General features: G+C 41.6%; 1 protein-coding gene across 1 annotated transcript in view; it reads right to left on the bottom strand.

Moving 5' to 3' along the window:
• Window positions 1-25055, bottom strand: part of SV2B (synaptic vesicle glycoprotein 2B) — a 185525-nt gene that overhangs the window by 33000 nt on the left and 127470 nt on the right. Inside the window, 4 exon segments of the mRNA XM_017891372.1 lie at window positions 1731-1864; window positions 7672-7799; window positions 7801-7821; window positions 8192-8372. Of these exon segments, the coding sequence (XP_017746861.1) occupies window positions 1731-1864; window positions 7672-7799; window positions 7801-7821; window positions 8192-8372 (464 nt within the window).

The raw sequence follows: 25055 nt of genomic DNA, 5'->3' as shown, positions 1-25055 counted from the left end.
GGAAAAATTCATTGCTGACTATGCCTTCTGTTCATTAGGGGTGGAAAATCCGACGAACTCAATGGGAATGTTGATACGAGCATTCGTACCAGGTCTGAGGCAATTGCATGTGGACTCATTACCATCTAGGACCTGTGAGAGACCAGGACAAGCTTCCATTCCCAGCCAATCTTACAAGGATAATAAGGTCGTGCTTTCAAGGTGTAAATGCTAGGTAGTATTATCATTATACACTCTGAGTAACTAATCGCAGTTATTAGGTTCCTCACTGATGAGATAAGGCAAAGAAATGATGTGTTACAGGTTGAACTGTGTCTCCCCAAAAAAGATACGGTGAAGTCCTAATCCCCAGTACCACAGAGAGTGACTTTATTTGGAAATAGGGTTGTGGCAAGTGCAATTAGCTAAATTAAGATGAGGACATTCTGGAGTGGGTGGAGCCCTGATTCAACAGAACAGCTGCCCTTATAGGAAGACACCCATATGGAGACACAGAGGCATGCAGGGAGGACGCCATGTGATGATGAAGGCCACGACTGGAGTGATGCAGCTGCGAGCCACGGAACGGTCAAAATTCCCGCAAACCACCAGAATCGGGAAGAGGCAAGGAAGGAGTCTCCCCTACAGTTTTCTGAAGGAGCATGACCTTGCTGCTGCTTTGATTTGGGACTTCAAGCCTCTGAAACTATGAGACAAATCTGTCTTTTAAAGTCACTCAGTTTGTGGCATTTTGCTACAGCAGCCCTAGGACACTCATATCCGACCAAGGGTGCAAAACTCCCTGTTGCCTCCCTGTCTGCCTCCTGATCAAAGGGGTGAACAGGGACATTCAACATGGAGGATCACTCTGCAGATGGCTTAGGAAGGAGGCAGATAAGTGGACTCTGCAAATTGGGGCTGGAAGAGCCTCAAGGTCCTGTTGCCCCTCTGCCTGCTCCGGTACTGTCTGACTTCTGCAAGCAGGAGGCTCCCCCGCTGTTGGAAGGCTCATGGGACTCATCTCTCAGGACACAGATGCAGCTGTCTGGTGGCTGGGGACCCTGTGTAGCTAAGAGACCTGAAGGGCTTGGGAGCAGCAACAAGCTGTACCATAGCTCTCACTGCCAAACACAGAAAAACAGCAGCTCTAAAGAGCTTCCTTCCTTCCTTCCTTCCTTCCTTATTTATTTATTCATTCATTCATTCATTTATTTATTGAGACAGGGTCTCTCTTTATTACCCAGAGTGGAGTGCAGTGACACAACCATAGCTCTCTGCAGGCTTGATCTCTGGGGCCCAAGCAGTCCTCCCACCTCAGCCTCCAAGTAGCTGGGACCACCGGCATGCATGCACCAAATCGCTCAGCTAATTTTTTTTATTTTTGAAGAGATGAGGTTGCCCTATGTAGCCCAGGCTAAAAAACTTCCTAATCAGGACCTCGGGGGACAGTGGGTGCCATGAGACAGCTCAGGAGCTGCCTTCCACCACTGCACAGTCTTGGGTAGGAGCTCCTGCTCTGGGCTCCACAAGCTCTTGAACCTTCCAGCATTTACAGTCCGTGAATCCATGACCTGCCACCATCACAGCAGGCAGGGTGCCAGATTTAATGATGAGTGAGGTCAGCCAACCAGGGGGAGTTTGCAATGCGTAAGCAGCAGAGGATGTGGGACTAGGGGCTGAGAGAAGGAAGTGAGGCTGGATTCTGGTGGCTGTTTTGTCGCTCTCTCCCTGGTGGAAAAGCACTGACTCACCTCTAGCAGAAACCGTGGGCTCTCTGGCATGAACTTCAGGGCCACCATGGACACAGTGCAGGGCAGAGCACAGACGATGACAAACACTCTCCAGCTGTGAAAGTGGTAATTGGTCCCCATGCTGAAGCCCCAGCCTGCAAAGGAGCAGTCAGTCAAAGGATTTCTGGGACATGATCTTTTCCTCTACAGAAGAGTGACTCTGAAGCCCTGGCTCATAAACTTCAGGGCACAAGATAATCACCTAGGGAGGTGGTTAAAATGCAGACTCCTCAGCTGTGCCTCCAAAGCTTCTGAGTGGTAAGTCTGGGATAGGAGCTGCATCTTGACAAATCTGCAAAATGATATTTCTCACATTGCAAATTTGTCAAAATCTGCATTCTGACAAATCCCTAGGTCCAGGCCTGGCCTGACATTTACAGAGCCTTGGATAAGAGTACAAACAGAAGCAATAGGCCATATCTCTATAGAATCATTGTATTTTTAAGATGGCAAATTGTTAAATGAAATATATTCTATCTGCCTGCCTTGACAAGCAAAAAGCTAGAAGTCTAGGCCCAGAATTTATACCCACACGTGCCACATCCCCTTTTCAATCCCCCAACCCCTCCGTCCAAGTAAGGGATCTCATGCAGACATGCGTGGACACACCATGCATGTCTGCATGAGAATGGGCACTCCTGCCTTGATTTCTTGAGTCTACGGGAATTCCTGGGTCCTGAGCACCCACAGCATAATCTGGATGGAGATGGGGATGGGGGTCATGGCCTCAGAGATCCTTTGCCTCACGGGAAGGGGTGCAGCCAGCGGAAGGCCAGAGCAGTGCCTCATACAGCCCAGGGCTTCTACTGGAGATCCCTCTTTCCAACGTCAAAGGGCAGTGCCAGCTCCAGGTGATTCCAGTGCAAAGGGTTCAGGACCCCATTTTGAAAAACACTGCAAGTTGTTATAGTCTACACAATTTTTTTAAATGAGAGACTAAACTTCTACATTCAAAGGCATCCTATCATCATTGAAATGGGAAGATAACTAGCTCCTATTCAACCATTATTGAAAGCATTGCTAAAACTCAGCTTCAGAAATTACATTGAAGCATTGTTTTGAATATCCTCATGGGTAGCAAACTTCCTCCATAGATTTCTCATGTGTGAACGCACCTAGCAACCCATCATACTTCACCTGCTTTGAGAGTACATTTGAATTTTTTAGAAATAGCTCCATGACATTTAGTGCCAAGGATGTTGAATAAAATAGATAAATATCAGCAAAGATCAGCAGAAGAATTAAAAAAAAAATAGAGCCAGGATTATAAAATAGATTGGTTTTCTCATGCCATGAAGTATTTTTGAAGACAATTCAAATGGTATTTGTGAAAGACAAGACTTATGTAAATAAATATATCAATTTATAAAGTTTAGAGGGCAATAGTTATTTTGATATAAAACTTCTATTTCATTTACTTAGAAATATAACATATGGCCAACTCCAGTGGCAAACAGCTTGCCTTGAATTTTTATTACTCCGTTGTGGTTCAACTTGTTCTACTCGCAGCAGACTCCTAACCAATTATCTGCTGTTCCTGCAGACATTTTCTACTCTATTTGTACAATTAAAAGACTAGGTAGAGGGAATCCCAGTTTGGAAATGTGGGACTGTGGTCCCTCGGACACCTTTGGCCACAGCAACTGAACACACACCTCATCCAATACACTCAATCAGAATCAAATCTCTTTTTGCACAGCTTGGTCTCTTATCATCTCACTGAGGCTTGCTCATTCATTTTAATTTTAATTTAAAAACCTTTTCTTTCTCCTGGGAGTAACACTAGAAAGAGGGAGATAAAACCATAGCAATATTTACACATTCTCAGCTCATGTGCAAAAACTATTCTGGCATCATTAGAAGTAAAGGTGATCAAAACCACACAGCAGTCAAACTCAGATGGATAACCAAGGAAGAGGGGCAGAAGCAGTTATGTTTATAAAGTATTCTGCTTCAAAAGATCTTTTCTTTATTAGAATATGCACAAATTATACAAAATCCATTATTCCCTCACGCCTTTATGACTTTTATGGTGATTTCAGTAATCTGCATTTATCACATTCATTAGGCACATCTTCGGGGCCCTAAATTAAATAAAATTAAATGGCAAACTGCTTCCAAATATTTGGAACAATATTAATTTGGAGGAAGGGATTGTTCTGTTTGCTGATCTTCTAGCTTGCCCTACTTTTCTCTGTCAGGATTTCACAAACAGCTGGTAATGCTGACTACAATGGGAATTAATCTTCCATAATATATCCATTTTTTTCTGAGCTTTGTTACCCATTAGTTCACAGGAAAACATTCTGAGCTTTGTAATTTTCTTTCTCAATGAGCCAGTCACTCAAATTCCTGGTGCCGAGACTTTCCCTTACTTCAGTTTTGCAAAATCAATTAAACAGATTACACAAGCTGTACACACAAACATCAGTCTCTTCTCTAAAGTTACACTTGCATTTGTTAGAGGATTAATGCATTAGGCACATTGGAAAATATCATCAAATGTCTGGTTCACTGTGGACAAAACATCCGAGGCTTAAGGTAAATAATGACTCTTGTTACGCTGTGATTCTAGCCTACCATATTTCTAGGATGGATTTCCCCCAAGTGAACGCCTGTTTCAATTAAGCCTGATCATCCAGGAGGCTTCTATTTTAAAATGGAGCATAAAAGTAACAGATATCATACAGGCATACACACAGGGAAATGTCCCGTCCATTTGGGGTAAAATAATTTTTTAAATTTTTTCTTTCCACAGGTTATTTTGGGGAAGAGGTGGTGTTTGGTTACATGAGTAAGTTCTTTAGTGGTGATTTGTGAGATTTTGGTGCACCCATCACCCAAGCAGTATATGCTGCACACAATTTGTAGTCTTTTATACCTCACCCCCTTCCCACCCTTTCCCCGAGTCCCCAAAGTCCATTGTGTCATTCTTACGCCTTTGCATCCTCATAGCTTAGCTCCTACGTATGAGTGAGAACTTACGATGTTTGGTTTTCCGTTCCTGAGTTACTTCACTTAGAATAATAATCTCATTGGGGTAAAGTATTTAACCACAAGCACTGCTGTCAGCCTGCAGTGGTCAGACAGTTACCACGGGGCCCCTCTGCCGTGGACATCCCATCTATGTTGGTCAACATGTCCCGAACCTGAATTCTTTTATTGCTTTCCTAGAAATCAGACACTTACACAGTAGTGTGTGTGTTTGCGTAAGTGTGTGTGTTTGTGAAGTGAAAAAAAGATGCAGTTTGTAGTGACTATTGTGGGTTGCTAGCTTCCCTTACAACATCCTCCTACCTTTTCTTTACCACTGTGTTGCACACCTGTGGTTTGGTGGAACTGACCCTATCCCTAGCTCCAGGGATGGGGAAGGAAGGAAGTGGATCTAAACCCTTCTGGACCTGCATCCCCTGGCGTATAGTGCTTGGCTGAGGTGGACACATGACCAAGGCTGATCCAATCAGAGGGAAATCAAAGACCCTTTCTCATTGGTCGAGTGTGAGGGTGGGCTTTCCCCATGAAACAAGTACTCTGCAAATAGCCTCGTATTGCTAATGCTTCCAGGAGGGAAGTTAGCCTGAGTACTAGAATTAGCTTGGAATTTTTCTCAACACTCATTCCTCTGTGCGCCCCAAGAATTGCCAAAGGCTTGGGCTGGCAGGTGTATCTAGAGCTGCTTCTTTCTGTGTCCTTTCTCCCCTCCATTTTACAGGTGAGGGAACCCAGGCTGAAAAGATGGACTGACTGGTCCCATATCACACAGCACCACTACTTGGATTCAGCTTTTATTCAGATTTCAGTTGCTTCCCTCCATAAAAGGGTTTTCAATCACTTCATTTAAATGTGAAAATAGGCCAGGCACTGTGGGTCACATCTGTAATCCCAGCACTTTGGGAGGCTGAGGCGGGTGGATCACTTGAGGTCGGGCGTTGGAGACCAGCCTGGCTAACATGGTGAAACCCCGACTCTACTAAAAATACAAAAATTAGCTGGGTGTGGTGGCTCACACCTGTAATCCCAGCTACTTGGGTGACTGAGACATGAGTATTGCTTGAACCTGGGAGGCAGAGGTTGCAGTGAACTGAGATCATGCCACTGCACTCCAGGCTGGGTGATAGAGCGACACTCCGTCTCAGGAAAAAAAAAAAAAAAGTGACAATAATCCCTTAGTATTCAAACATTTGGATCAGCTAACAGGGAAAATGATATTATATCAAGAATTGTGAGGAAAAAAAGGAAAAAAAAGCAATGCCTCAAAACCATATAATCAACAGCATAGTACATGGGCAATTGAAGTGTGCATTTGAGTGAGGGATAAATTGCAGAACCTGATAGTAGCAGTAATACAATTTTGTATCTAAAATTATGGAGAACTAGAGTGACAGAATTGACTGGACCTGCATCCCCTGGTGTATAGTGGTTTATTTTACTATTCCTTTATTTTACTATTCTTTATTTCACTATTCCTGTTCATATTTATCCTGTTTCTGACGTAAAATCCAGTGGATTTTCAAGTGCTAGATATGGCAAAGAAAACATGGTCTTCCCAAAACCACTTACTCTACTTTGTGGGCACACAGCTAGATTGTTACCCAGTGTCCCTTGCAGGAGGGTGTGGGCATGTTACAGATCAGGGGCCACTGGAATGTGAGCAGAGATGGTGAGTGTGCTCCACTTCCTGGCCTTTAGCCAATCTACAACTGCCCAGTCTCTTTCCCCAAACCAGAGACCTTGTAAACTGTGTGTTGAAGATGACAGAATGACACAATGGAAGGAGTCTGAACTCCAGAATTATTGATGGAGTGGAGCCACCTGCAGATCAGAAATGCCAGCCGGACCTCGCATAAGGGAGAAGCTTTCACTATGTTAAAACACTGAGATTTCAGGGTTTATCAGTTTGTCAGGGTAATGTACCCAGTAACACCTTAACTAATATAGTAGGTACTGTCTAAACGAAAGCTTGTTCTTAAAAAGGTATACATGGAGCCTCCAAGAGCCTCCATTAGCTCAGAAAGCACAGCAGAGAGGGTCATATTTAAAACAAGGCAATAAATAGGTGGTAAAGTGTCGGTCAGCTTCAGGGGCAACTGTCTGCTACCCCCTCGGGGTCTGAGGATTCTAAATCACTGCTAAACCTATACTCATAATCAGTGATTTACCAAAAATGATTTTGAATGATGATGAGAGTATTACTCAGTATACTCCAAAAGCAGAATCAAAGTCAAAATTGCTGCCTTCTCCCTACTTTGCTCTTGACGAAACCAGTAGTAAAAGTTGATGTTGCCAGGTCTCTGTCCAGAGAATACAGTGTTTACAATTATCCAGGAAAATAAAATTGTCCCGGCTGAAACCATGACCTTGTCTATAAGGGCTGCACTTCCACAGTCAAACAAGAGTGACAGCAGGCACTAGGGTAGACAGAGTACAAGCCTACCGCACCTGAGGGGACATCAGGACTCCAGCCCCCACTCCACCACATGCCAGGGACATGGTCTTGAGCGAGTCACCAACTTCTCTTGGCTTTTGTCACGTATCTGTCATCTATAAAATGAGGTTACCAAAGCCTAACTTGCTCAGGGGGAAGAGGACTGGAGGAGATGAAAGTTGAAATTATTTCAAATAAAAGTAAGGAAACAAAAAAAGGAGAGAGAGAAGGAGACAGGGAAGAATGAAGGAAGGGAAGGAAGGAGGAAGAGAGGAAGGACAGGATATATTTTTCAAAAAAGACATGTGAATTGAAATTAACAATGTGTCTGCAGTGTTAGAAGTTGTTAAGAAAGATGAAGGTCACATATGGGAACTGTGCGTGAGTACATGAAATAAGGCTGAGGACAGGAACTATTGTTTGGGTGCAGGAGCCATAGAAACAGGGACCCCTAGGCTGTTTTGAGCCATGGCTCACCATAGTGTGGAATGATGCTCCAGGCCATGGCAGATGCGTAGAGGCCCCCAGTCATCCAGAAGATGCCCAGCCAACTGAGGTGTTCTCCTCGCTTCTCCCGAGACAAGAATTCAGAAAATAGGCAAAACAATTGGCAGAGCACCCCCAATACTGCAGAGGGAAAAGTCCAGAGAGAAAGAATCAAGTCATACACTAAAAATGGTCACAGCAGAAACCAAGTTGCCTATATCCCACCTTAGACTCTGTCGTTGAAATGACCCAGTTAATTTGAGGGACCAGCCAGGTAGTTCCTCTCTACATGTGGGAAGCAGTCTTGCATTATTTTGACATTGCATGCTGACTTCAGAGGCTAATCCTAACCCTAACTCTTTCTAAGGTTCAACTTTAATATAGTATCCTGAAAGTCAAACAAAAACTCAATCAGTCCAAGGGTTTCTAGAGTTATCTCTCAGAGCTAGAGTACCAGAATGGATGAGCCATTGGTCTGGCAGGGTCCAGCTCCAGCTCCCTAAGAACATACCCGATGCCTGAGATGAGTCGGCAAAAGAGGAAGGCTCCATATCCCTGCACGAAGGAAGAGAGGGAGGCGAAGGAGGCATTGACAGCCAGAGACATGCTGAGGACTCGCTTCCTTCCCAGCTTATCAGCCAGGCCTCCCAGGATGAAGGCCCCCGCCATCATTCCCAAGTAGACTATCATCCCTGCAATGAGGGGAAGGAGGGGTGAGAACAGAGAGAAAAGACAAAAGATTAGATTCTATATAATGTTTATAAAATACAGTGTTCATTTTCACTTATCCTAGAATTTCTGTGTCATAGACACAAAATGGTGGAATGTGATATTTGTGGCAAATTGGAAGTACTATACAAATACGACTTTTTACAAACGTTATCTTAAAAATGGCCTTACCAGGTTTATACACATGTACACAGACTAACGCAGATCAATCAAAACTGAGATAGCTGTAAGACCACCCATTTAGGTGCATCATCTGCAGACAAGGGAAATGCTATAATTTTTTAAGCAAGGAAAATGTTTGTGTTGCAAAAGCCCTCAACTGGTGGATTATGTTTAAGGAGAGAATTTCCAGGGTAAAGTGTGGCAAAGTGGATATGGGAAATGTTAGGAAGGAAGAACATGACAGAAGTGAAAAACAGCAATTGAAAGCAAGGCCAGCTATGTTATTACCACCCAAGAAGGACCTTTCTTCAAGCTACAACCAATGTCTAGGCTTAAGGAAATGTAGCATATTTATATATGGTGTGAGATAAGGGTCCAGTTTCACTCTTCTGCATGTAAAATCCAGTTTTCCCAAAGCAACTTATTGAAGAGACTGCTTTTCCCCTATTGTGTGTTCTTGTTACTTTTGTTGTAAATCAATTGACCATAAATGTGTGAATTTATTTCTAAGCTCTCTATGCTGTTCCATTGGTCTATATGTCTGTGTTTATGCCAGTACCATTTTTTAAAAATTACTATAATTTTATAGTATTTTTGAAAGCAAGTAGTGTGATGCCATCAACTTTGCTCCTTTAGCTAAAGACTGCTTTCCCTATCCAAATCTTTTGTGGTTCTATATGAATTTTAGGATTTTTTTTTTCTATTTCTATGAAAAATGCCATTGGAAGTTTGATAGGGACTGCATTGAATCCGTAGATTACTTTGGGCAGTGTAGATACTTTAACAATATTAATTCTTTCTATTCATAAACATGGGGTATCTTTCCATCTATTTGTGTCTTCTTCTACTTCTTCGTCCATGTCTTACAGTTTTCAGTATAAAGACCTTTCATTTCTTTGGTTAAATTCATTCCTAAGTACTTTTTAATGTTATTGTAAATGAGATTGTTTCTTAGATTTTGTTTTCAGATACTTCATTGTTAGTATATAGAAACACTACTATGTTTTATGTTGGTTTCTTATTTTGCAACTTTACTGAATTTGTTTATTAGTTCTAACAATTTTTTGGTGGCATCTTTAGGGTTTTCTATGTATAAGATGCCATCTGCAGAAACCATTTTACTTCTTCATTTCTGATTTGGATGCCTTTTATTTCTTTTTCTTGCCTAATTGCTCTGTGTTGAATAGAAGTGGCAAGAGTGAGCATTCTTGTCTTGTTGCTGATATTAGGGGTAAAGCTTTCAGCTTTTCATTATTGATTATGATTGTCAGTTGTGAGCCTGTCATACACGGCCTTCTATACCTAATTTGTTGAGAATTTTTATCATGAAAAGATGCTGAATTTTTGTCAAATGCTTTTTCTGCATCTATTAAGATGATCATATGATTTTTATCCATTATTATGTTAATATGGTATATCACTTTTATTGATTTGCATATATTTAAACATCTGTTCACGCCAGGCACAAATCTCACTTGATCGTGGTGTATGATCCTTTTAATGTGCTGCTGAATTTAATTTGCTAGTATTTTGTAGAAGATTATTGCATCTGGGTCCATCAGGAATATTGACCTGTAATTTTCTTTCCTTGTAGTGTTCTTCTCTGGCTTTGGTATCAGAGTCATGCTGGACTTGTAAAATGAGTTTGTAATATTCCTTCCCCTTCAATGTTCTGGAAGAGTTTGAGAAAGGTTGGCATTAATTATTCTTTAAATGTTTGGTAGAATTCAACAGTAAAGCCAGCAGGTCCTAGGCTTTTCTTTGTTGAGAGGTTTTTGGTTACTAATTCAATCTCTTTAGTCATTACTGGTTTGTTAAGATTTTCTATTTCTTCACAATTGAGTCTTGGTGGATTGCATGTTTCTAGGTATGTATGCATTTCTTCCAGATTACACAACTTGTTGTGTGTAACTTTTCATAATAGTATCCTGTGATCCTTCATATTTCTGTGGTATCAGTTGTAATGTCTTCTCTTTCATTTCTAATTTTATTTGAGCCTTCTTTTTCCTTAGTCTAGCTAAAAGTTTGTCAGTTTTGCTTATCTTTTCAAAAAACCAACTCGATGCTTTAACTATTACACTTTGCTGCTCTTTATAGATAGCGTTGGTTAGATTCCTTCGCTCTGTTAGTTCATTCTTTCTTCATCTGCTCACCCCCAGCATTGCTTGCCAAGTGAGGAATGGTTCCATCCTTTCAAGGAGATAAACAATAAAATGTAAGATTATCTCTGAGTGAGAAAAAAGGTGCTCAATAAAGATATCTGTCAGGTATTATTAAAACCCAGAAGAAGAGCAAACCTTGGATATAATTCACTCAATGTGGGAAGGCTTCCAAGAGAAAGACGTTGAGCTGTTCTTGAAAGACAAACAGAATTTAGTCTGATTTCCGTTTGGTGACTGAGGCAAAAAGAAAGTCTGATATGTTTGGGCAACTTCTTGTAAGTGGCCTAGCATGAGTACAGCATAGTTCATGTAGGGGAACCTGATGAGAGTTCAGGCTAGAAGGTAGGACAGAAGCCAGATTATAAACGTGTGTGTGTGTGTGTGTGTGTGTGTGTGTGTGTGTGTGTGTGAGAAAATGTAGATGTATGGATGCATGCATGTGTGACTGTGTGTGTGCACATGGGTGTTTGCATGTATGTGTATGGGCCCATAAATTGAAAGCAGGGAGAGCGAAAAGAAACTTAGAGCAGTGGTCCAGAGATTTGCTGAGAGCTAGTCTCTATACCCCATACCCTGATTCCACCCTGGAGAAAAACACTAGTATCCAATAAAAGTCTGTTTTTCCTTTTACTTCAATAAAGCTATCTTCAGCACTTCTCAAACTTTACTGTGCACATAAATCACCTGGGGATCTTGTCAAAATCATATTCTGATACAGCAGGCCCGAGAATGGGCCCTGAGATTCTGCATCTCTAACAAGCTGCCAGCTGAGGCCAGTGCTGCTGGTCTGGGGACCACATTATGTGTAGCAAGAGGCTAGACCACATCTGTCCTCCTATAAACAGTAAACAGTGATGAGAATCCAGGCTTTAGAACCCAAAGATCTCATTCACTAGTTGTACAATTCGGGAGCAAAACCTCTCACTTTCTGAGGGTATTAATCACCTCATTTATAAACTGATTACTGAACTAGAGATGATCTCCAAGTTGCCTTCCCATTCATTAATTTTACATTAATTTTTTAAAAATGTGAATAATGAAAGATGAAGTACTGTGGATTTCCCAGGAAGAAGAGATTCAGATTAAAAACATAAACTCAGACACAAATGCTTGATTAGACTACTTAAGGCCATACAAGGCATCTTTATGACATTGTACACATGGATCAAAATATCACAGGTGCTCCAAAATATGTACAACTATGATAAATCAATTTAAAAAGAATCAAATAACAATAATAAAGATCTCATGGCCGGGCGCGGTGGCTCAAGCCTGTAATCCCAGCACTTTGGGAGGCCGAGACGGGCGGATCACGAGGTCAGGAGATCGAGACCATCCTGGCTAACATGGTGAAACCCCGTCTCTACTAAAATACAAAAAACTAGCCGGGCGACGTGGCGGGCGCCTGTAGTCCCAGCTACTTGGGAGGCTGAGGCAGGAGAATGGCGTGAACCCGGGAGGCGGAGCTTGCAGTGAGCTGAGATCCGGCCACTGCACTCCAGCCTGGGCGGCAGAGCGAGACTCCGTCTCCAAAAAAAAAAAAAAAAAAAAGATCTCATTAACAAAAAAGTGGCTTCTAGCCTACCAGTTTGCAATCTTAGCAATGAACACTGTGCAGCTATGAAGTTATTGTCTCTTAGCTCCAAAGCCACCCTTCTAGACCTTACTTGGTCCGCAAATCCCAGCCACTCTCTGCTAGGCTCTGCCAATAGAGGGCGCCAGAGGGACGCTTCAAGGCTGGGGAAGGAAGAAAGCACCTGTCCTTTCTGTTCCTGTAGTTTCACCCTGACTGCCGCAATTCCTTTCCAGACAGCAGCTGCATCCAATTAGCAGAAGCCACATTGCACTTCATTCTCCTCTCCAAGACCAGCAACTGCCAGCCAGGGCCTCTCTTCAGAGAGCTGAGTTGCAGCTTCATGGAACCCCTTTTCAAGATTCTAAGTTATAATCATTCCAATCTCTTTCCTTTATTCTCCAAGCCCTAGGGGAGGCAGCTTCTCCCTGCATGTACTACCTCAGTGATACTTTTCAAAAGCATTTCAACCCACCCTGTTAATAATTTTTACATTAAAATCTCTCTTTTCAAATAACTGGTATGATTTCTGTCTCCTGACTATCCCATGACTGATCTAGACACCTAGAGAAATGGAAAAACTTTAGAACTCGGATGTTGAATTCAACCCTTTAGTTTTACCAGACGAGGAGGCTGAGCCCCAGAAAGGGTCAATAACTTGCCCAGAAGCTCAATGCTGGCCGAAGACCTGCTGGCACTGCATTTCTGGTCTCCTGGTTCCAGGCCTGGTGCTTTCACTACTAAACCTCACTGTCCAAGGCCATGGAGGTACCAGAGAGAATAAGAAGAGCTTTTCAAATGCTGTCTTTGAAGTCTAGGAAAAGGAATAATGAAGGATAAATGAGCCTATCACCATAGGGAAGGGAAATACCAAATTAACAGTGTCTCTGGAATGGTTATGTTATTAGATTCATTCAAAATCTGTCTTTAGCAAAAGAAATTTTAAAAATACATTTGGGAAATTAGAGTGCAGTGGAGTTATCAAAAATTACTTTAGTGTGAAGCAGATAAGGAACTAGTTAGAAAGCTAGAAATTCAATCATCCTTCAATTTCACTCAACAAGCTCAGTGGCGTATTAGGGAAATGACCCTAATATACTGAGATTTTCGAGGAAATTGAAAACCAGGATTGCTACTTGCAGAGTAGAGGAGGAGGAGGAGATTGAAAGGAGGAGGGATATGGTAGAGTGGAAGACTTTTAGTTGGTGGTAACACAACAAAGGAAACAGAATACCCCTCCTTGGAAGAGGGAGGAGCCTGCAGTGACAGGCACCAGGCAAGAAAGATCCCAATTCTGAGACTGAGACACCTGGGCGGTGGTCCTGGCTCCATGATTACCACAGCATGACTGTGGGCTGCCCATTCAGCCTCTCTGACCATTATCACATCTTTGTAAAATGTAGTGCTCATCTTCACAGTTGTTAGGATTATATAGGTGAGTGGATTTAAAGTATCTAGCAAAATGCCTGGCACCAAAGTAAATGCACAATTAATAAAAGCTGCTATTGATGTTATTAGCAGTACAACTTAAAATCGGGACCCTGGAAGGCCACAGGATTAGAAAATAAAATAAGATGGTGATATTTTAAAAACAAGTCAATCATATACTAAAGGAATATGAGGAAAGAGGATACAGAATAGCAGAGGAAACTTATTTTTAGTAGTATGCCCTTTAAATGTACCTCCCTCTCTCCTTACCTGGAGAAGGAGCCAGGTTCCAATAAAAGCTTTTTTGAAAATATTTTTGAAGTTTCCTCTAACAAGACTTTGAAGGGGGGGATTTTTTTTTTGTTTTTTTTGTTTGTTTGTTTGTTTGTTTGTTTGTTTGTTTTTTTGCTAACTCATCTTTCTTCAGTTCCCACATTAAATGTTATCTCCTTAGAAAGGCATCCCTGATGTTCCAAACTAAGGCTCCACCAACTTTTTCTATAAAGGGATAGAGCATAGATGCTTTACTTGTAAAATGTACTTTGCCAATCTTCTATGGTCTCTGTCACATCATATTATTATTCCTAAGTTTACAACCCTTTAAGAATGTAAAAAAAATAAAAATAAAAATAAAATAGGTCACAGGTTTGTAGGCCATAGTTTGTTGGTTCCTGTTCCAAATTTCAGTTGCCCCTCATAGTCTTTTGGCAGTGTACCATTGCTTTTCCTTTGTATCGCATGTCTCTATTTGATATTGTATATTTATTTGTTTGATATTTGCCAAACTCCTGTGACTGTAAACTCCTGGAGAAAGGGACCATGTTGATTTTGCTCGAGCAGCGTTCGCCACTGTTTCTCTAGCACAGAGGTGTACACGTAGTAGGTACTCCATTAATATTTGTTCGACAAATAAAATAATATAAAACTAATTCCTATTCACTGTAAGAAAATCTGAAGAATATCCCCCAAAATGTATAAAAGGTAAAGCAAAAATCTATTCATCATACCACCACTCAGAGACAGCTGTTGTTAGCAGCCTTTATTTTTGTATTTGTATTTGTATGTGTATAACTACATACTGTATTTACATGATAGAAACCTTTTTCTATTGAAAGCTTCATAGTCTAGCTTTTCACTTAATAAACAACTCAGCAAAGAATGTTTTTTGCATATGTCTTTGTTGGTGTTTCTAGTTATTTGTTCAGAATAGATTCCAAGAAATTGAATCATGAGATCGAAGGAGATCAACAAGTTTGTGGCTCTTGAGACACAACGCCAAATATCCTTCCAGAGAGCTGGCAGATATCAGAAACCTCTTTCCAGCTTTAGAGATGCTTTTCACACCGACAGAATATTTCCTCTCCACACCAGAGGCAGCAGGATAAGATATACTATCAGACCGCACTGGCTTACCATGGTGACATGAAAGCAGAGGTCCTGCGTGGGTGAGCTTCTTTATTTAGCAATTAACCAAAGAAAAAGAAGCCCCTTCTAACCTTTTTCTTGCTTGAATATGTAGAAATTAAATGCATTCATTATCCTGAGAGGATTATGAGCTTCTTTTTCCTGCAGCGACTCAAATATTTATTTGACTGTATGCATATGCTTCACAGGGATAAAAATCAGCATCTTCCAACTAAACCATCTCCATTCCATCTATAATAACATCTCTAAAAAGTAATTCCTGTCATTTCCATTCCATTTATTTATTACTCAACCAAATATACCCCCCTTGGAGGGTAATATTCTCTTGGACTAGCGCGTGGGATTCACAGTCCCTCAAAGTGGTAAATGTGATAAATGTTTTAACATATATGGGAATCCCACAAAGAACTCTCACTTTGGTATTAAATCATGGAGGAACATCAGAGTATCCATTTGCACACCCTATGAAATAAGATGCATTGCGTAAGTCAGTCAGGTGCTTTGTTTTTGTGGCATCTGGATGCTTGGAAACTTCTGGATGAGTAAACACTTTATTTTGGGTCAAAAAGGTTTGGCTTGAACACGTCATCTAGTGGAAACCAATCTAGAATCACCATGTTCAACTTTTCTAGTCTTTTATGGGTCCAGTAAACTCAAGTGAATGAGTCTTCAGAAGTGGGTTAACTTGTCCATTCTCTTGGTAGCTGGAACTGTTTCCTAAATGTCACATAAGATATTTGGATACAAATGTGTAGAGGAGAAATGAAGGGACAAAAGAATTAGCATTTGTTGATCTCCTGCCATATGTAAGACAGTATGATAGGTCACATGTATAATAATTTCAATTTGTCATTCCAACCTTGTGAGGGAGGTATTAATGGCTTCATTTAACAGATGAAGAAACTGAGGTTAAGAGATTTCCTCTCTGACCACAATTATTAAAGTGTAAGTAAACTTTCCCAATATCTGATGAAAGAACCTAAGATTATAGGTGAGTGAGTCACCAATGCCCCAAATTATGACATAGCCCATGAGGAAAGATACACCAATGCTCTTCAAGGACAGCAGGGTTGGGGTGAGGCATTTGTCACTCTGTCTGAGGATGCAACGTTCTCACTCGCCCTGGCCCCTCAGCTCAGGGCAAGCCACAGCACAGCAGAAGAGCAAAACCACCCCTCCTGGAAGTTCTAGATTCTGAATGTGTCTAATAGGCCCAGAGGTGAGAGTCTATAGGCAGATCGGAGAGTCTGAGAGGCAGAAGCCTTGCTTCAGCAACACTGTGTAAGGACAGAGCCTTAAATCAGGAAGAGGTTCTCTCTCCAACTATATATAGGAGAAACTGAAGACTTTGCCTGGCAGCCTAGAGACTTTATCATCACAGGAGATGGATAGCCAAGATGAAACCATGAGACAACATTCTGGGCCAAGCAGTGAGCAATGAGGAGACCCAGACCTCAGGGTCCTGGCTGTGTCTTTGGTGAATAGAGACATATCCACAGCCACAGTGGAAGCAGCTGCAACAGAAAGGATTTAAGACATCAGGGAGGTTTCTGACGGGGGCTCACCCTAGCCTTGGGGCAAAGGAGTATCTGTCACTTTCCTTAATCTTCTCTCAAGCTAAAAAGAAGAGGCATTAAGAAAGATTCCCTGAGGATACTGCAAGAACACTGATATTGCCTTGTTTGCATACCACTATACTAGAGATGTTTCAGAAAAGCCGCTTCCCTTTTGGTACCTCCTATCCAGAATGACTCCAGGTAAGAAGGGTGAGAGGAGGTATCATCTGGGCCAGTGGAGGTATGACACCTCTGATAGCTCTCCTGGGCACTGTGGGCATCTCAAATAGGATCGTAACCCAATGAGGCTCAGTGATGCCTCTGCCATTTCACTTAAGACCAAGTTGTGGTCATTTCTAGAGGGTGGAATATTCTGTCTGATGAGATATAGGAGTAGTCCAGGGGTCTCATAAGAGGGCAAAAGCAGAAGCCAACAGGGCCCAGGCAGGTTATACAAATGGGTGATACTTCCAGGCATCCCTAATAGGGAGCGTGGTGACTGAGGAATACATGTCCATCTAAAGGGAGCAGCCACTACCTAACTTCAGCCAACTGCTATGTTACAGAAGATAGACCCTATTCCTATGGTTTCAAAAAGAACCAGAAATCTAGATTGCTAAATAAAATCTCTGAGTTTTAAAACACTACTAGCCAAACAGTAGTCTCACCTACTATTTGAGAACCCTGTGTGACAGAGATTTGTGCAGGCTTGAATAGTATGTTTAGAAAATGAGTATTCATATTAAAAAAAAAAAAAAAAACAGGCAACTCCGGGGTCAAATCTCTTAATCCTATGACAGTTACTGTTAATCGGCTATTGACCCTTTTATCAAGTATTGAGCAACCCCTGGATACTAATGTCCTATGCTCTCTCCCACTTCAGAGTCTTCACACTGCTCTTTCCTCTATCTAGAATGTTCTTTGTTCACATCTTTGCATGGCTGGCTCCTTCTCATATTTCAGGCAAAATCTTAAAGAGGCCTTCACTGACCATCCATCCTCAACAACCTCTCCCTCCAACAGGTGGAATCGTAAAGACTAGTTAGCAGGCCACCACATGTGTTTCAAGTGAATGACACTGATGACTTGGACCAGGTGGGTAGGTAGAGGAAAGTGGTAAGAAGTGGCTGGATTCTGGGTGCATTTTAAAGGTAGTGTCCAGAGGAAGGGTGGTAATGAAAGCAGACAATGAACATGATCCCTGAAGAAGTGAGTGGCAATACACAAGAAATTCAAGGACTGAGCACTGAGACATTCCAACATTTAAAGGCCAGGAAGATGAAGAGAGACCAGTGACGGAGAACAAGAAGGAGCAGCCAATGGGCAGCTGAAAAACGATGAGACAGAGGTAGCTTAAATGTCCAATAAAGAAAGTGCATCAAGAAGGAGAGAGTGGTCAATAGTTGCAGTTGCTGTGAATAGGTGAATAAGCTGAGGATGAGAGCTGACTGCTGAACTGAGCAAGTGAGGCCAGGAGTGATCCAGACAAGAACAGGTTTCTGAAGAGGGGAGGATTAACTCCTGCTTAAAGATGCAACGTCCTCACTCATTCATTCTACTGAAAGAGGGTTCAAGTGACAAGGGGAAGTGAGGAACTGGGTTCAGTGAATTTTACCAGAAAGGGAATAGAAAAGACATATGTGGGATCAAGAGTGAAGAAATGTGTGGTGTGCTGGTGGGAATGATTCCATAGAGAGAAAAATATTAATGAAGAGGAGTTGCAAAATGATGAGGAAAAGGACTGCAAAAGTGATGTTCTGGGGAGTGAGAGGGGATGGGATACAGGGAGACCAGTGAGCCTTACAGCTCCTCCACGGTTCCAAGAATACGGGGTCAGCACAGTGGCAGCGAGGAAGGTAGGTGTGATAGCAGGAGCTGTGGAAGTTCTTCTCTGGTTGCTTCTGTTGTTCTAAGTTCAGGAGGAACTGAGTTTATTAATCTGAGAGTGAAGATGAGGAAGAGATGTTGGAAATTGGAAAATAGTAGATAAGACACAAAATAACTATCGATGAGAGAGTGAAGGGATGAGGGAAATGAAGGATGATGACTGGCAGCACAGAGGATCCTCTGGAGGCTCTGGATCATGAATTTAGTGAGGCCAGTGGGCAACATTGTATGTTCTGTGTTCCTGACCACCCATATGCAGCAACAGGGTTTAGGGACAGACGGAAGAAAAGTTGGATGCAACCGGGGTGGGGAACACAGCAGAGTAAGAGAGGTGCAAGGAAGCTGGTGATGTGCACAGGAAGTGACTGTGATTATGGACATGGACATTAAGCTCAGTGAGGAATGTGGTGAGAACAAGGGGATAATAAGAGATTAAAAGGCTAAAGATTGGAGAGGACTTTAAGGAAATGATAGACCAGGATAATGGAAATCACTTATTAAAATTTCCAAGGACAATAGTAGAAATATGGTTGGAATGTGACAGTGATGAACCTGGAACTAAAATTCTCCAGGAATGAGAACACATGGCCCAGGGGTCAGTGGATGACTGCAACCAGAATGTGTAGTAAGTGATAGTCTCTGATGATAAGAGATTCGAATATGAGATCTTTTAGTGAGGAGAGAGGGAGAATGGCCTGGAAATGTCCAGGGGGAGCAAGAAAGAGCAATGGTACAAGAGTGGAGGCTGTAATGGGGCAAAGAGCACCCATCTAAGGCTGCAGGGCTAATTAACATCCTCAGAGGAGAAGGGGGAAACATAGGGGAATGGAGGCATGTACAGTGTCATAGGGGAATGCAAATGTGGGTGGTAAGGGGTGTCCTGGCAGACATGAACCTCTCACGGTGATTTGACATACAGGGATAAAGAGCATAATGAAATTAGTCCTGATCTTGGTGGCAAGGCTGGTAGTACTGGGGAGAAAAAATGCTGGGAAGCCTACCAAGAATACATTGAATTCTAGAATCTTCTTACTCCTGGCTGTGCAAAAATGGAGGTCAGAGAGAGCCATCTAGTTTTTTGTTTTGTTTTGTTTTGTTTTTTGGCTTTTTCTTTACTAAAATGTTGGCTCCATGATGGGACAGGAGGGACTTACACCTCTTGTTCATCAGTAAACAAGCCCGTGAGTAAGTTGACTCTTTAAGGAGCTACTGAATACAGTGAAAAATTAAAAATATACAAATACAAGCTCATATTTACTGGATCCTTACTGTGTGCCAGGACTGTGATGAGTCCTTTATGTGCTTTATCTTATTTAATCCTCACAATGCTTCTGAAGGCAGGTACTAATATATTTTAATCTCAGATTAAGAAACCAAAGTTAAGGAGGTTAAGTGACTTGTGTAAGATGATAGGGTTAGTGATGTAGCCAAGATATGAAGTCAAACAGCCTACCTTTAAAAACTTTATGCCTGTGATAGACTCTGTTGGTCACATTCCCAATAGCCTTTTTCCCTCTTCTTCCTTGCTAAGGGAACCCTGGCTTTTGTTCACGTATTAAATGTGTTCAGAGAGATCGCCTCCCAAGACACACTCAACCCTAGGGGATCAATGATAGTTAATTTAAGATGGTCATCTTCATCCACTTCTTCTTGCCAGTGATTAATCCAGGCAATCCAATAAGACTTGGTGGACACCTGTCAGATGATTGGAAAGTCATTATTGGGGGACATAGAGCTTAGAGCTATGGTGGCCATCTTGTGACCTCAAGGGAACGTAAAGAGAATCGCAGACATGCCAACCTCATGCCCTGACATCAGTGAGTCATCGAACCAACTCTGGTACCACCTACTTTGAAAATTCTTGGTCAATAAATAATGAGTATCTTCATGATTCAAAACTATTGTTACCAGAAGCCAAATGCACCCTATATACATGCTGCCTCCTAAAAAAGAAACCATACTAATGAAAGATTATCTGATTGGTTTAAATAATCATCACTTACGAGCAAACAGCAAGACAACTTGGCAGAGGGGAAAGAATTCTGTGCCAATAGTCAGGAGTCCCAGATTCTGATCTGAGAGTATGTGACCTTGACCAAGACACTGTCTCCTTGGGGCTCAGTTTCTTCAAGTCAGAAACGGAGGGCATGCTAGGAGGTCTCCTTCCTCTCTTTCACTTCTAATATTAAATGGTACTATGATTTTGTAATTCATGCCTTATACCTTATAATCTGTTATCATGTCTCCTTTCAAGGACAAGACTCCCCTTTCTAGGACCCACAGAGAGAACAAGGCAAGGACAAAACTTCTTTGGACTATTTTCTGCACATCCCCAGCAGAGATTGATGAATGCCTCTGAGTCAGCAAAATCTCCAGTGGTGAAATAGAAAGTGTACACTCCGCACATTCAGGCAGCCCAGGCCAGCCCACACGGAGAAGAGGATGTTCACATCCAGCCTGTTCAGTGGACCCCATGGGGCATGTCAAACAAAGACTACTACATTTCCAGGACCTTCTATCACACCCCCTTTCTTCCATCCCTGCTAAAATTTGTGACTTTCCAGCTTTCTTCTCTGAAATTAAAACAAATCCTTTGCAAAGTGAAATCAGTTCATCTGAGCGAGTGCTGGTTAAGATTTACAAAATAAAGAGGAAGTTTACACCCACCAGCCTCAAAGAGTCATTTTAGCCGGCAGTCACTAGCTCCACCGAGGACTCTAGTGTTCTCTGTCTGATAGTGTTGCTGGTGGAAGGGATGCGGGAAATTCTTTGTGCTCTGTTGCTCTGCTCCATACTTCATGACGGATCATCTCTTGGGCCCCTGACACAAAGGATGGCAATGTCACCACTCAGCTCTCTGGCAGCCTATTCTAGGCTGACAGTCTAGCCTCAGGGATCACTGCAGACCCCTGCAGTTTCCCCTTCCAATGAAATCAGCACCCAGCCTTTTATACCTGCTAGCTAGGACACTAACAACATCCCTCTCTCACCTACGGAGATGGGCTGGTACTGACTCCAGCACCCTGATAGAGGCCAATGCCTACTTCACACTTGCATCTTATTGAAGTCATGCATTTTGCATAAAAGTTGTTTAAGGTTTTATGTGTAATGCACACCTGGAAAAGTCTTCCAGGGATGGAACAGCAAGGTAAAGGAGAAGCAACAGACTTTGAAGTCAGATATAACTGGACTTTTCAAATCCTAGATCTGTCACTAACTAGTTTCTACAAGTTACTTTACCCTCTTAGAGCCTAGGTTTTCTCATCTGTTAAACAGTGAAAATGATGTTTGCCTTGCAGGTCATTATAAAGGTTAGAAATGTTATAAGATAAGATACCTAGTACAAAATGGATGCAAAGAAAGAACTTATCAAATTGTAACTCTTGGTAGTGGTGGTAGTGGTATAATTATTATAATTTGCTTTTAAATTAGAGAAAAAGTAACACGTTATACAAGACAGTGGGAAATAATTGATTTATTCATATCAGTTTATTTTGCTTTCTATGAAGAAGTCTGTATGGGAGACAATAAGCCTTTCAACTTCATTAATATAAAGGAACCCATAGTGACAATGAGTGGCAACACGGGATAGGAAAATCACATTAGGAACTGGAGTCCAGCACTCATCCCTTAAGGTCTCTGAGCAACACTTCCTTCATTGCATAAATAGGGACCATCACTCTGCTCATCTCACAGAGTCATTTAAAGACCAAATAAGAGTGATTAGGAAAACCACTGAAAATCTATAAAGCACTGTACAAGATTTTTAACGCAGTTCCATTTTTCCATGCTACCCAAGATATGTGCAAATATTCCAAACATCATCACAAATACATGAAGGAAGCCACGTGGGGATAGTTCCTACTTTTTATATAGCACAATAAGCAAAAACCCTGACATCTCAGCAGCTCCTACTGATACATAGTCTTTGCATAAACTACCTGGTTCCCTACTCTGGCTGAACAATAGTATCACGAGGGAGCTATTAAAAAATGTATATGCCCATGACTCATCCATAAACATTCTGGCTTAATTATTCTAGAGCAAAGCCTGTGGATTTTGTCAGCAGCTCCTCAGGTGATTCTATTGGGCAGTCAGGATTAAGGATATTAATCTAGTGCAGTGGTTGTCATCTGGAAGTGATTTTGCCCCCCAGGGGACATTTAACAATATCTGGAGTCATTTTTGGTTGTCACAACTAGGAGCAGGGTGCTACAGGCATCTAGTGAGTACAGGCCAGGGATGCTGCTAAGCATCCTACAACGCAAAGGATAGCCCCTCAGAACATGGAATTGACCGGCCCAACATGTCAATAGAGCATGACTTTGAGAGGGGCCACACAGAGGACTCATTCTAAAGAAAGTCAGTAACTGACCATACTGCGCAAAAACAGCTCAGCAAAATTTCTGGTCTCACATGCTCTCCAGAACCCTGTCATTTCCTCCATTAGAAGATGGAGTCTATTTCTTCTCTTCTTGAAATTGAATTGGTCTTTATTACTATCTCAACAAATAGAATTCAAGGAAATAACATGCTTGACTTCTGAGGCAAAGTCATGAAAGGCTTCTGCTTGTCTTTCTCTCTCAAGATCTCTTTCCAAGATCTGCCCCTTTGGAAGCCCTAAGCCAACAGGTTAAAAAAAAATCCAGCTACCCTGGAGCTGCCATGTTGGAAAGATCACATTTAGAGATCATATGGAGATGGAGAGAGATGTTCAAAAGAAGCCCCAGCCATCTGTGTCTTCCAGTCTGGGTACCAGATATTTGTGTGGGTGAGCCCTCCAATGATTCTAGCTCCCACCTTCCAGCTGCCCCAGGCAGTGTCAAGTTGGACAGGGGCCAGGTATCTGCCCAGACTGCAGATTTATAAGCAAAGTAAATGGCATGGTGGTTTTGGTTCTATGGGGAGTATATGTTTGTTTGCTTGTTTGATATGCAATAATAGATAACCAGAATAAAGTACCTCATGATTCTATAAAAGATCCATCTCTAAACCCTCTTCATTGGACCACCAAGGTCAAAAGCTTACATATACTTGTACAGGGAATGAGCTTTATATATTTCCAGCCCACACCCAACTCTGCAACTTCCACCTCCATTCTCAGTAAATATGCCAGTTTGCTTAAGAATTCCTCCCATTCATTTCTGTTGTGCTTTCTGTGGTCTGGAAGATCATATTTTCCAACATGTGGGTCAAGGGTCTTATGAGTCTTTTTTATTCTTGGTGAAGTTTTCCATTGTGGGAGCAAATATAAGTATAAATATAGGTGAATCAATATAAATAAATAAATAACATTTTTATTCTGATAATTAGCAAATTGGTAGTTACTAAACATCTTTCATTTACCAGGTCTTCCAGAAGGGTGCACTTAACTGTGGAGGAAAAACAACTCATTAAAGTCTTTGAAGGTGACATTGCCAAGGGAGATATTCTGCAGGCAAAGTGAACAGAATGTCCTGAGACATCCTTGCTCCAATCAATATTGAAACAACTGAGAAGCTAAAACATCAGGTTTTGCCATTGGATCAGGGGAGCAAGATGAGTACTGACTAAGTATCTACTGTGTGCAGATCCTGAGCAGAGTAGTTAGGGCAGAGACCAGGGGTAATTTCATTTAATTTTCCCAGCATCCTTGGGAGCTAAGAACCATCCTCTACTGCCCTGTCTTTTCTCTCTCTTTCTGTCTCTCTCTCCCCCTCTCTTTCTCTGCTTCTCCCTCTCTTTCCAGACATTGCTCTTTATTCCCAATAAAACTAAAATCTACACAAGCTCCACATATGTTTGATTCAATCTTGATCAAAATCCAAGCAATAACTCAGAAACCATAAGTTTTAACAAGGAGTTAATAATTTAAAGTTGTTGACACAGGTGCTTTCGTAATGGGTGGTAGGCTCTCTCCTTTGATGTTGGAATAAGCTGAAAGGCACAAAAAAAATAGCAGTAGACAAGTGGGGAAAGCGTCACCTTCAAAGCTAAATCCACACTGAATCTGTATCTCACATGATAAAATGAGTACTTTGTGTGCAAGATGTTCTCTTCGAGAAATTTTTTTTTAACTCCAGTGGTTTAATTGTGAAATTGCTCTTAATCTTGAGAGTACGGAGCTTGCTTTTCAGTTGGCTGGCTAGTTGGTTGGTTGGTTGATTGTAGAAAAATTTATTTCTATTCATTGTGTGTTAGTTACAGAAAAGTGAATTTACTCATAAGCTTTGTAATAGTCAACCCTTAGACTATGAATTCACTGACTGTATTATAATAAACACAACCCGCTGTGTAAAAATGTAAATCTCTTGACGTTAAGAAGGGTTTTCTTCCTTGCATAAATTGTACAAGAAAATAATGGTGCTTATAGCAGAAATGTTTTTAAGGCCTACATAAAACCTCAATTTTCAAAACACTCAAATGGCTTCTACTATTACCTCTAAAGATTAGTTTAGGAATTGCATATTTCTT

The sequence above is a fragment of the Rhinopithecus bieti genome, unplaced genomic scaffold (assembly GCF_001698545.2).
Source record: "Rhinopithecus bieti isolate Rb0 unplaced genomic scaffold, ASM169854v2 scaffold_20798, whole genome shotgun sequence".
NCBI classification, from domain to species: Eukaryota; Metazoa; Chordata; class Mammalia; order Primates; family Cercopithecidae; genus Rhinopithecus; species Rhinopithecus bieti.
The sequence above is the reverse complement of the archived record's forward strand: the minus strand, read 5'-3'. Positions and strand labels throughout refer to the sequence as shown.